At 50.0% G+C, this 13,937-nt stretch overlaps 1 protein-coding gene across 3 annotated transcripts in view; it reads right to left on the bottom strand.

The window, feature by feature from the left end:
* Positions 1–13,937, bottom strand: part of LOC144137953 (uncharacterized) — a 58,268-nt gene that overhangs the window by 13,068 nt on the left and 31,263 nt on the right. The window contains exon 1 of one of the 3 annotated variants that reach the window (XM_077669991.1): positions 8,819–8,976. The exons of the other annotated variants lie outside the window; for them this stretch is intronic. Within the exon in view, the coding sequence (XP_077526117.1) occupies positions 8,819–8,959 (141 nt within the window). The 5' untranslated portion in view covers positions 8,960–8,976. Of the gene's footprint in view, positions 1–8,818; positions 8,977–13,937 lie in introns of those variants that run through there. 3 annotated transcript variants of the gene reach the window in all.

The raw sequence follows: 13,937 nt of genomic DNA, 5'->3' as shown, positions 1-13,937 counted from the left end.
TACAGGCAGCCTGGGACACTATGCGACAGCATTCGAAACGGCCTCAGCATGAAGCGCACGTGGGCTCTCCTAAGACACCTGATGGATCCCACTTCCTCTCGAACTATCAAATCTACTCGTATAACCAAACTAGCCCGTCAGTTAGCCGACTCCAATCCCACCTGGCCCCATGCACTAACCCAGCAGTACGTCCCAGCAGGCTCACCTGAGCCACTGCATCAATACACCGGCCGCCCTGACGAACCCCTTGATCTACCAATCCTTGAAGCGGAAGTGCAGGCAGTCCTACATGACCTCCGACTGCAGTCAGCTCCCGGTGGTGAACGCATTACCAATAAAATGCTCCGTAATTTAGATGATCCTTCAATAAAATATCTCACCGATCTGTTTAACGCTTACTGAGAAGAAGGAACCCTCCCCCCCCCCCCGAGTTTACTCACGCAGAGGTCACTCTCATCCCCAAATCAGGGAAACCCCTCTCTCACATTAACCTTCGGCCTATATCGCTTACTTCCTGCTTAGAAAAACTGATGGAGCGAATAGTACTTGCCCGGCTCAATAACTCCATTGAGGACAAACAATTACTTTCCCCACACATGTATGGATTCCGTGCAGGCCTTGCGGCTAATGACGTGCACCTGCGCTTGTACACGAATCTCCTCCAGCAACCCCCCAAACACGCTATTCTGCCATCTTAGCCCTAGACTTACAAAAAGCATTTGATCAGGTAACTCATCAAGCCATACTTCGAGGCCTTGCCAGCATAGCTCCCGCTGATCGTACATACAATTATGTAAAGGCATTCCTCTCAAATCGCACGGCACGCTACAAATTCAGTGACCTCCAATCCCCCACTTACCAACTCCCGCCCATCGGCACTCCACAAGGTTCAGTCCTCTCCCCCTCCTCTTTATTCTCGCTGTCTCCCATCTTCACCCCATGCTGGACAATATCCCTCGGCTATGCTATAGTATGTACGCTGATGACATCACCCTTTGAGTAACTGGGGGCAGCGACGCAGACATAGAAGGAACACTTCAAGCAGGAGTATTAGCGGTACAACAGGCAGCCCAGGAAGCTGGTTTAACATGCTCGCCATCAAAGTCCGAACTCCTCATGCTATCCCCACACGCCACCACCCCTAAAACAGCACCCAGCGTGCATGTATATCTGGATAATGCTCCTATACCAACTGTGAATCGCATAAAAATTCTCGGCCTAGTCATACAATCCAATCGCCGAAACACATCAGTCCTACACACCCTTTCCTCGCATGTAACGCAAATTATAGGCCTCCTGAGGCGCGTAACTGCTAGGGGCCACGGCCCGACGGAAAAGGACCGCTGCCGATTTATCCAGGCATTTCTACTTAGCCGCATTACATACTCCCTCCCATATCTGTCCCTTTCTACCACGGAGGTCACCAAAGTAGATGGACTCATCCGTAAGGCCTACAGGGCTGCTCTCGGCTTGCCTCATCACGCATCCACTGCCAAGCTATGGGCCACCGGAACCTACAACTTCCTGGACGAATTAATTGAAGTGCACCGTACAGGCCAGATACATCGCCTGGCTAAACACACACCTGGCCAACTCTTACTTAAGAAGGCACAAATACATACTCCTCTTACATCAACCCCCCCTTCTCGCATTCCACCTGATTACAGAGATTGCATAACAATCCGTCCACTCTCCCGTAATATGAACCCTACTCATCATACTGCCCGACGAGCTGCTCGAACGCGTACCCTCGTTTCCACATTCCCCCCCCTCGCCAAACACTTTCTACGTAGATGCTGCAGCACACAGGCACAAGCCGGCCTTCACTGTAGCTGTCGTCTCCTCTCCGACTACTCCTCCTCTCACGTCTCTCACTATTCCCACCACAACCCCACACTTTGCAGAGGAGGTGGCCATAGCCCTGGTTCTCGCACACTGGCCTCCCCCTGATCTAATATTATCTGATTCAAAAACGGCCATCAAAAATTTTGCTAGTGGCACTATCTCCACGCTAGCCTGCAAAATTCTGCTTCAAAATTCAGCCCCCCAGCATCCTACGGAGCTCCTCTGGTTACCGGCACACACGGGACTAGACGGCGCGGAGTGGGCTCAAAAGGCGGCACGAGCACTCGTCACCCGTACGCGTGACGAGACCACTTCCCGTCAAGGGGTTTACTCCGCCAGGGACTCCCTCACCACTTATAGGGAGGTGACTGACTACTACCGCCTCTCCCGCAACACGTTGCCCCGGCTCACCCATCTCTAACCCCCTCGGAGGAACGGCTGAGGCGCCTCCTCCAAACGGAATCGCTCCCCAACCGAGCCCTCCTTCATCACATTTTTCCATCCGCCTACCCCTCTCCGTTCTGCCCACATTGTGGTGCTAAATCCACAGTGCAACACCACATGTGGGCCTGCCCCTCTGACCCCACCCCACCATAACTTCCGCTGACCACTGGACGGAGGCCCTGGGCCGCTCGGACAAAGATTCCCAGCGCCCACTGGTCACGCAAGCAAAAGCCGTGGTGGCGGCCCTTCGGGCTGCCATGGCGGCCTCTTAGGCCAGTGGTGTCAATAAAAGTATTTATCTCTCTTTCTCTTACCTGGGCCAGCTCGCAGAATGAGTAATCTTGTGAGCAGAAGTTCGAAAATCGGAAAAAATAACCAAAAACCGCGAGCGTTAAGATGATAATAAGTAACGTTAAAAGTTAATTATAGATATATTGCTTATTTACTTTTACAAAAAGAGAATGAGCGACGAAAAGAAAGAAAATAACCTCTCTCTCAACGACTTGCCAGCGCCGCCTGGTGTGGTTTTGCTGCTCCATGGCAGCCGTTCTCTGCGGCGTTCTCGTAGATGGTTTCTTGTGGCCCTGAGGTTGTGTTCCTGCTTTAGCCTTCACTGTTATATTCCACGCTTTCACATAATTTCCCCCCAAACCATAATGCTGCTGTTATTCACTGCGCAGCAAATAACAATGAAGCTTTGACCACCAGCCTTTAGTCGCAGTCCCGACTCCATTTTTTGTGGACTTGTACAAGGCGCCGATTGCGATTTTGAACAATGCAAACACAACGAAATGTTTACATTAATTCTCACGTGATAATCAGAGAAAATTTCTAGTCATTTTGCGTAATATTTACGCCTTCTATCGTCGCTGACATCATGGCGAAGGGCACTTGGTTTCGTCGTTTAGCAGCGCGCAGCCTAAGTGTCATGCGGGAAGCCCGAGTGCACTTGGCGTAAGTGCAGTTAAATAGGCGCGTTTGACAAGGGTATAAGCCGCCTGCAAGCAATAAAAATTCGTTGTTAGTCAGCGCCGCGTGTTTGTCTTCTACTCTGCGTCCTGTCCTTCGCGCTGTTTCGTACATTTTTAAACATGCACCAAACAGCCCACTCGCTCCCCGTCCTTGAACCGGAACTGAGTGGTGCTCCGGAACCGAACCTGGAACCGCACAACAATGACTTGCGCCCTATCTCTAACCGCACTCGAAAAAAAATTCCCCCGCATTTCCCCGAAGGGGAGCATGAGGAAGTGCGAAGCACGGGGTGATGCTATGAGGGGGAGTTTGTAGAAGTTTGGTGGCATTTTGCCCGTTAGTTACATTAACACCCCCTCGTGATCACGTTCGGCTTAACATGCCTCGTTTGTCCCTCTGCGGAAATCTTGGTGAATTAACGTGTATGTTCGAGAGATGTTCGAGAGGGAATGTAATCACGCACACACACACGCACGACAAAGACGCGCGCGCGACTACAGGAGCCGAGCGAGAGAGTACGCGCGAGCCGACCCACGGAGGTCTGGCCGTTTATTGCTGCATATATAGGGGAGTGTGCCGCGCCGAGCCAGGCGACTGAGAGAGAGTAAGCGCGGGGCGAGCGCGGCGAGCGAAGGGGAGAGGGCAGCGAACGCGCGCAACGGCGCAGCGGCAGCCGAGCGAGGGGAGAGGAGGCGCGAGCGCGTGACGTCACGGCGCACGGAAGGGAAGGGAGGCGCAAGCGCGTGACGTCACGGCGAGAGCGCGCGCCATCACATGGTGTAGTGACGTCACTGCGCCGTTGCTATGGACGCCTTCCCTCCGCTACCGCGCCGTTGCTAAGGAGAGGAGGGCGCGATAACACCTGCGGGCGACGGACGGCGGTGGAAGGAGTAGGTCCGACTAAGAAGTGCTTCGCACTTAAAATTCCGGTTCGACACCCTCATTGCCATGCGCAACTCCATTCACGGATACTTTCTGTTCAGAACAGGTCATTCTTTACTCTCCACACAATGCCACCAACATATGTAGCAATTAGCGCATACACTGGCTGATGCTGGAGACAGGTACCACTGCCACCGACTGCCCGGATGCCTGTGGTTACAGTAAACACCACTAACGGAAGGCAAATCATCACTGCTGGGTTCAAAGGGCACGCAGCCGCGGAATGGCTTCCCATTGTTACCTCGCACACGCGGACGGCGAACCCCGCTCCATCCATTGCGCACAAGAGACAGAAGCCGCAGGGCCTCTGCGGCAGGGGCAATGGTACGACCGTGCCATGTGGAACTTGACTCTTCAGCCAGCGGCGCTGACGGCCATTTCCGTCGCTTCGGCGGGTAGCCGCCGATGTACTAGGCTCCCGTGGCAAATTCGGCACGTCCGTTTGAAGAAAACGTGCCTCCCAATGGTACGGACAAAGACAAAGCAAAAGCTTAGGCGCTGAGTCACTGTGGCATGCGCTCAAGAGACACCGCTATCGGAATATCAAGACCAGCGGCAGCAGCGGCGCTGATTGACGGGCCGTTGTTGTTCATGGCTTGTCTGCTCGGCGCTGTAACCGCGTTCCCGGAGCTGCATTCTCACGAATCATCGGCGCTCGACCCCGAGAACCGGGGCGCTTGTACGAGAAAGGGCATGGAGTGGAGGCGACGAATGATCGACATGGGAGAGGCACTTTTACGCCGAGCGATTTTCTAAAACGAACCCGGGCCGGACATTTCGACTGCAGCTAATGGGACGTTCAACGGAAGGAAATTTCTCCTTTCCGACTGGGCGGCAAACGGTGTCTTTCTGTTGGGGAGATCGGTAAAAGCTTGTGTAAGTAGGTTGTAAATAGGAGCGGAGGAGACGAATTAAACGTACTCTAATCACAGGATGTCCGACCTATTGCTTCTCCAGGGTGCAGGAAGGTGAAAGAGTTGGTCTTCGGCCAGCATGGTGGCAGCAGTCAAGTGCTGCTCTACCAGCGAGGCCAACGTAACAGGCAACGAGAACATGTACTACCAATCCACATCCTCTCTGGAAAACTGACATCGACACTCTCATGCGTGCTGTTGAAATACTGTTGTTGCTACTTAGGGCGGACCACCGAACATTCAATTTTCACAGTCACATACATTAAACAGGCCAGGACCATTACGACGTCAATGGGAACAGCCCACTTGCGAAGAATGTACAACCCACCGACTCCCCACGTGCGTACCCCGACTTTCTGCCCGAGCGAATATCTATACCAGCATTGGCTACTCTACAATAAGTGAACAACCTTCCAGAACTATTTGGTCACCTAAATGCGGATCGCTCAAAGAAAGCGAGTCGGCACACGACGCTGCCCGCGTCCGTACCCACCGGGTTGTTACGCACTTTAAAAAGGATATTTACATACTAGAGCTCGTCCAAAGAAAAGCAGTACGGTTTATTTGTTGCAAATATGGGCGTTACGATTCTCCTTCGAAGCTCATGTCTGACAGTGGCATTCAATCCCTAGAATCTCGAAGACGCTTGGCCCGGTTATCCTTCTTGCACAATATCGTTACGTCTAAAGTGAAAATAACTCCATCGACTCTGGTTCAACCATCAAGCACGAAAGGGACGCGACACACTCATGCGCCATCCCTTCAGCCTATCCCTCCAGCTTCTCGCGCGTTGTTTTCAAGCGAAGCTTGAAATAACGGACTTCAACATGCGATTTCTGTATGCTGAACGCTATCAGTAAAGCACACCTTGAGGAGGTTAGATGATGATGCTGATGATGACCTAAATTCCCGTTCGCCGGTCTATGCGTAGGCCACGGGTGATTCGTTCGTCCGTACAGCAGGCGGTTATGCGGGCACGCGCTCGTGAGCGCGATCATGAGTGTGCTCGAGACTGGAGGGCGGTCCCCGAAGTTCGTCAGGCGGAAGTGGAGGCTAACACTGGGTGTTTACAATCAAGATTCCTGTTTTAGATTTTCCTTTAGGAAAAGGACTAGTAAGTTTTCTTATAAGCTATCAAGTACAGTCGAGCATGATTTGAAGGTTATCGCGCCAGAATCGAGCGGCCAAGCGTGTCACCGGCTTCGTAGGCCGGTGGCACGCTTGGGCAAGAGTGGCAAGAGTGCAAAAACTTAATTTTCATGGTTCCGGAACGAAACCGTAGGCCGCCTACGGCTTCGTTTCGGAACCATGAAAATCATGACTTCGCACACTTCTCTCCCTTGTTGGCTGTTTCATGCTGCAACAATGGCCCGCACGACTGTCTTGCCCCCCGTTGAGTTTCAAGCTTTACATTCGTTGTTATCAAGCACAGACTTGGTTGCCTTTATCTACGCCGACGATAACGAAACTGGAGTGGAATATTTGCTAAAGCTGGTGTTCTGACTGCTTTATTTGAAAGAGTAGTTTTCCCGCGATAACCTTCGAATCACACTGGACTGTACTATTATGAGCAATATGAAAGGGACCACAGGAACGCGTGGAAAACAGCCTCGAAACAGACTCGGAGCGATACGCGGATAGCGCTGTGAAAAACAAAGAGGGAAAGGAGGGCGCTCTTCCACTAACTGTTGGCACTAGCACCGCGCTGGCATTCCTACAAAGCAGCAACCTACGTTATTTCGCCGATAATATGGTATCGTCGGACAGCTGATAAGACGCACGGTAGGAATGGGGACAGTTGTTAGAACAGCGTCCCCCTTTCCACTTCGTTTCCGACGGCGGCCGCTGCGTATCACTATAGCTGGGTGTGAGGGTGTTTTCTTCGCGTTGTGGTGTTCCCTTTCATATCATATACCAGCTTTCTCGCTCGAAATTCAGACCTCTCAGGAACCCGGGGAAACCACTTCAGGAAAACGACATTTTCAGAATATCTTCAGACCACTTCAGAAAAAAGATATTTGTCACAAAGCAAGACGTCAACGTGGATATGAAAACACTAGAAGAACTTTGCAGGATTCTGAATATTTTATGTGCAATTCGCTGTCAAATCTTACTCCCCATGCATTTGTATGGAATAATTTCCATGGCTCAGGAACCTAGCCGCAAAACGTGCAAGTCTTGAAACTCTGCGCACAGCAAGTTCTTCCCCCCAATATTTGCAGCGCAAAATAAATTTCAATTACGCTAAATACACGATAACCGCTGTTGAAAGGACTGCCATGAGCGGGAAAGCTGCACATATAGTACGTGCGGCACCTTCATATACCATGGCAGTGAATCTAGCGAACGTGCGTCTTCGTCCTTAAGTAATGACCTTTTTGTTATTTTTGTGCTAGTGACGTGAATAGTAAACTTAGGCTTAGCGAAAAACCTTATTGCACTGCTGTTGAATGTTGAGCTTGTTGCGCGTTTGTTAAGTTTAATTCTATTTCTAGCCGTTAAATCAAACAGGCATGGCTTCAGTAAAAGTCTGGTTAAGCAAATACATGGTGCTGATTCTAACCAAGAGGGAGGTCAAGGAAACAATGGAATAGTGCCAGAAAGAAAAAGTTCCGCAATAAAAAGAATCGTACAGTTTTGCTGATGTGGAGGAAATACAAGATGGGTAGAGCAATGCTTTTCATAAATTATGGAAATGCAATAGTCTATGAAATGCGATGTCGGTAGAAACAGAAACATATAAAGGATTCATTGTTGATTGAACAATATACAGTGATATGCCCGGTCATGTTATTACACTTTGTACCAGTGCAAAGACAGTTAATGACACGCTAAAGCCCAGACTACATGAGGAGTTTCTGCTTATACGCCAGCGAAACAGCGGGACTGCCTCGATCGGCTCGCGGCAGGTTTCCGGTACAGCTGGGTGTATCCGGCGCGAAATGCAGCCGGGCTGTAAATGTTGACATGTACAGGGGGAATCAAAAGAAATGCGAACAACGGAGCGCCCAGCCTCCGACACATGCTGCACCATCTGGTTGCGAAATCAGTAAACTGCGCGCATGCGCACTTCTTCGAGAGCGTTGGAGAGTGGGGCCTACGTTTATTGGAAATGCTTGACCAAGAAGCGGCGCAGGTTGTTTACATTGGTGCGCCTTTTCACGCTGCGTCGTCACTGAGCAGAACAATCGTTGAAGGGCATCATGCTAGCTGCAATCAGCCTGTTGCTCGATTGGCTGTCGAACGTAGTAGATAACAGGATGCTCTGTGGCGACAGAGCATAAAAAGACGCCTCAAAATAAATGACCCGCGTCGCTTCTTTGCGAAGCATTTACCCTAACAGTAGGCCGCACTCTCAAATGCTCGGAAAGAACTACGCATGCGCGGAGTTTACTGACAGTCCAGCTAGACGGTGCGGCATGCGTCGGAGGCTGTGTGCTCCGTTGTTGGTATTTCTTTTAATCCCCCCAGCACAGAATTTCGAGCGGGCACAGGAATCAGACGTTGACGTAGCCCCTGTTATCAGCTTTATATGAACAAGAATGTCCTTAAAACTGCAGGTTAATTCCTCGCCTGCAGGCGACTTCAGGCAGGCTTCTTGAACCGCACCCCAGCCTGGCACGAAACATTTCGGGGGGGGGGTAGGAGGGTGGCACGGGTCCGGTGTGCCCCCCCTGGCTACGCACCGGCCTACGTCTCACCTGGGGATCTGGCGTCGGGTTCGCAGCCGTTGTAGCGAGGATGAACACGACGGCAAAAGCGGCGAGCAGGGCCATACCTGTACAGGCTGATACCACAAAGGCGAATGTGGCGCCAGTGCAAAGTGACTCGCACGAGGCCATTTCGCGGTGGAGAGGAGGGTCCCGCAACAAGGAAACACCGACTGGAAAAGGCCTTACTTACCTCTTTTTCCGTGACGTCACATGATTAGGCGCCTGGCAAAACATGGGAGAGCTGTTCAAGGGCGGGTCTGGCGCAGATGCGTAGCGCGGAAACTTTTCTCCTTTAAGAACGAGCATGCGTGTACTTTAAAAGAAATTTGAAGCAAAAAAAATTATCGGGGCGAAACATTTATTTACACAATCTAGTTTTTTACTTATCGGCCGAATCGAGAAGTTTGTGGTTCAGTTTGCCACAGAAGTTCTTTAGCAAAACGTTCGTGCTGCACGGCACAATGTGTTCTAGCAGTGTTTCACTCGTGTGACCATTTTCACAGGCGTCGAAGTCACATTGTTCTTCGTTGGCCAGCATCGCCGGTAATATTACCCACGTTTTAATCAAAGTATGGTTTTATGTGGATTTCGTCTATCATTACGGTCGCAAAGCGCTCGTCGCCTTTTATGTCAGAAATTATCCTCGTTATGTAGCTAAGGAACGTTTCACTGGGATGTTTTTGTAGAGGGCTCATAACATATGACGAGCACACGGACCTGATTGTCATAGCATGTGGCAAGGTGCCGCTTCCATAACTGCGCATGTGAGCGTACGCATTGGGCGATATTGTGAAGAGAAGGCAGCAAAACACGATGAACTAAGCCGAGTAGCGTCTGCGCTGCTTTCGTGCTAGGTGTAAAGTGACCTGCTGCTTCAGAAAACGAATGCAGTCGCCGCTGCCTTCTTCTTGGGACGTCGACAACTGACCTAGTAGAAAACAAACAGCGTCGAAAATTTCTGCGACTGAGTTGGACTTCAGGCCCCCGTCCCACTTCTCGATGCTTTCGAGGAGTTGCACGAAATCCCGTTTACTGCTGGCAGTTTCAGAAACGCACACATCTGCACCTAGCTTTTTTATGGCCGTTTTCATTGCATGTACCATCCCGCTCAAGTCTCCTTTGACGAAGTGAATTAAAATAATCCTCTCATTTTTTTCAATTACCTGCAATCAATTCATCTCCTAGTTCCTCGATGATGGTTGGGTTTTATTGGCGCAAGGCCGACTATGGGCAAAGAGCGCCAAAGAAGAAGTTACTAAATTGGATGAGAAACTTAACACTAAAACATGTGACTAAAAGTGAAGGTGATGCAAAACAAAAGACAATGAAGATGGCTGGTGTATAGGGCCAGGATGATTACACGTGATATGACAAGAGCTGCAGAAAGTTTACCTCAGCTAAAAACGTAAAAACACGTTGACTGGAGAACATTGGTTCGTCGGCTAAAAAGTATGATGGTTGCAAAGGAATGTATCGTCTGTATAATTCAGGGTAATGTTTGTGTCGTGTTGTGTCATGTGCCTTGCATGTGATTAGTATGTGGACTACGGATAGGCTCTTTCCACACCTGGTACACATGGGTCCCGAAGTTCCAGTGAGCAGGTGGGAGTTCGTCACATGTGTGTGGCCTATCCGCAGCCTAGCCAGGGCGACTTCAGTGTATCTGTTGTGTGAGTCAGTTATGTAGCGTCACCCGCCGCGGTGGCTCAGTGGCTAAGGCGTTGCGCTGCTGTGCACGAGGTCGCGGGTTCGATTCCCGACCGCGGCGGCCGCTTTCTGATGGAGGCGAACAGCTAAAACGCCCGTGTGCACGAGATTTCGGCGCACGTTAAAGATCCCCAGGTGGTCAAAATTAATCTGGAGCCCTCCACTACGGCGCGCCTCATCGCCTACGTTGCTTTGGTGCCTTAAACCCTACAATCAATCAGTTATGCAGCGTCCTAGTTGTGGTTTTATTACGTGTAGTTTGTTGTCTGTTTGTTGACTCCAGTGTGTTGCCATGCACACTAAACTTTTTAACACCCTTTAAGGTGTTAAAAGGGTGCACTCAACATTTTTACCCTTTTTGCACCTTTTAGGGACCAAAACATTGCTCCGGGACCCAATCATGAGGGTGCCACAAATTAAGGGGTGTAACTCAACATTTTTACACATTTTAATGTGCTACAAGGGTGTATTAAACATTTTGCACCCTTTTTGCACCTTTCAAGCACCCAAATATTGCTCGGGCACCCCATCTCGAGGGTGCCAAAATTCAGGGGTGTAATCAACAGTTTCAAAGTGTGCTACGACCATTAAAGGGGTGCTAAAAAGTATTTCTTCTCGATTGGGTTGTTACCACGACACCCTATTGTTAGGGCGCCTAAAAGAACGGTGTGTGAATGCAAGCATGCAAAATTGCACAAAAACAGGCTGAATGTTCAAACCGCACATTGCACTATTTCTCCTCCCTTTGAGAGGTTTAAACACTGGTCGGCGACTCTGGCTACTTTAGGTTTCCGAAATGGTTGCGATCCTATCGGCAGGGTGCAGCGGCGTGGCCCTTCCCTTTCCCTCAGCGTTTCTTTCTTTCCACACCATGCATGCTTCCGCGCCTCCTCACGCATGCGCAACAGCTCACCGGCGCCAATATTTTTTTTTTCTTTCCCTCGGCGCTCGCGGCGGCCCAGTTCGGTGCTTGCGTGAGTGAGCAAGCGTGCGAAGGGTTGCGGGGGTTGCCTCAACGTCTCCACGGGCTGAAAGTTTCGCTGCAATATAAAATATATTCGAATGTATTCTAAATATGGGGCCGCGGAGGAAGGAGCGTCACCAGTCCTGCGCAGCTCTGTGAAGCAGCAACACAGGACGAAACAGTTAAGCCAAGTTTCTCGTCTTCTCTAAAGATGACAGGTAAGCAAATTAGCTTTGTACAAGTTATAGTAATTTCCAAACAAGCCGACCGATCGCACTCTTCTGTTTTCAAAATACTTCGCGCATGTAACGGGAAGTTAATGAGACATGTCCGTCGTCTTGGTGTGGAAACTAATGTGTAAATATATCCCAGCCTTGCAGGTACAAAAAGTTTTAATAGAAGTAAATGCGCGTTCGGCGCGCACACTCTTGCTCATAAGGTGAATTTGAGGCGGCATTGCCGTTTTATGATTGCCTTAGTAACTGCTTGAACATCGATGCAGGATTTTTATCAATGTATTTTTATTGTTGTTTCGTTCAGTGGGTTTGAGTCTTTGTTGGGGCCCCAGGTCGAGGAAGCTTTGAGACTTCATTGGACGTTTCCTCTGGTGAATCTCCTCAACCCCTCCAAAGTCATCACGCTGCACCTGCTCACAAAGCAGGCAAGCTCAACTGTACGCACTTCTTGTCATTGACTTCGAACCTATTACAATGGCGATTGGTGGCGTGGGGGCGGTGTGCCCTGACCAATTTTTCCTGTGCCATTTTGCTCCAAAAACGGATATTTGCGGCAAAACTGCTGCCAAGTGTTGCTTCAGCGCTCCGAAAAATCTGGCGAATACCGCGGTGTTCAATGCCACTCGATTTGCACAGTGATCAGTGGAAGGCCAAGCCGATATACATGCGTTGTCTGCAGCCCCCATTGCAAGCGTTTCGCTCATTCAAAACAACACAAAACAAAAGTAGCATCGCCTGCTTTGCTCTTCAATCTAACGTTCGCGCCCACGTCTTGTCATCTTATCGCGAGTGGCCTTGCTGTTCCATAGTTCTAAGTTAGAAGCTTCATCCCGTATCGGACAGGATGAGATAAGAGGTGCGGCCCAGACACGAGCTAGAGAGTAGCTTGTAACAACCTAGCCGATATCTGGAAGTAATGAGCAGGGGACATTCGGCTTACAATACAGGAATGGTTTTTTTTTCTGCACGTCTTCTCTCCCCTCCCTGGGGGCATCCGGAACCTGAAATCAGGGTTCAACTCGTCGCTGTTCCATCGACTGCGGTTTTAATAATAGCTACCAACACCTCATCCCTGGTTCGAGCGACCCAGACTGTGAGTCGTGCCACATACCAGAGACTATTGAACAAGTACTGTGAAACTGTCTCTCCTACGTGCATCTTCGTGGGAAGTTGGCCACGTCGTTGGCCCGGTTACACAATCGGGCATTGTCTGACGACATCCTGCTGGGGTCCTGGCCAGACCCGTAATGTTAAAACAAGGCCTTCCAGGCAGTGCTGGCAATCTTAAAAAAAACTGCGGTGAGGCAACAAGGTTGTAGCCCAATACAGTTGTGGTGAACTATTTAACATGTATAGGCATTTTGTATATATAGTTATAAAGGAAGAGCTCGTTAATTCGAACTCGAAGAGGACCATAATATTGTTCGAATTAGGCGGGGTTGGATTTAGTGGCTGGGCGTCAAAATAAATGGACTTCACGCCACACCACGCGGGAAGAACACAAAAAAGCCACCTGTGGTCTCGTTATCGTGCATTAGGCGCTACTAGATGTTTGTGGCAGCCGATTTTGTAAATAATGTTCATGAAACTAGAATAGTAAACGGCGCCGGCCTCGCGGCGCCACTGCGGAAGCCAAATAGGCTGTCGCAGCAGCGTAGCGCGTGAGCTACCCTGTTTTTTTTTCATTGTTTTGCATGTCTCGTAAATTTGGTTTGGTTTTGATTTCGACACATTGGAATCACTCCAGACCGACTGCTTCTGCGACAGAAGCCAGTGTCTCCCAGTTCGAATTAACCGCTCTGTATTGCGATGCGTTCCAATTATCGAGTTTTCCCCTATTGAAATATACAGGTACCGAGACCAGGGCATCAGTTCGAATTACCCGGAAGTTCGAATTAACCGAGTTCGAATTAACGAGTTTTTTTTTTTACTGTACTATCACTTATATGTAAAATCACATACCTGTCACCCTCTGTCTATGCTCTTTCCCCCTTCATCCGCCCTCACACAGAGTAGTATTGTATGCGATCAGGCCGACCTCTCTGTGCTTTTTTTTAAATAAATTACTGGGGCTCTTCGATTCAGTCTGGGACTCACCGCCGATAGTCAAAGGGTAGTCCGAGGATTCCCGAAGCCATAGGGATACATGGGAAAATTGAACGCCGGACTGCTTCTCGGGGAGTCCGCGGTGAGCCCGAGA

This window comes from Haemaphysalis longicornis, unplaced genomic scaffold, assembly GCF_048455015.1.
Source record: "Haemaphysalis longicornis isolate Haplotype H1 unplaced genomic scaffold, Haemaphysalis longicornis Haplotype H1 scaffold_5, whole genome shotgun sequence".
NCBI lineage: Eukaryota > Metazoa > Arthropoda > Arachnida > Ixodida > Ixodidae > Haemaphysalis > Haemaphysalis longicornis.
This window is presented reverse-complemented; position numbering and strand designations above follow the sequence as displayed.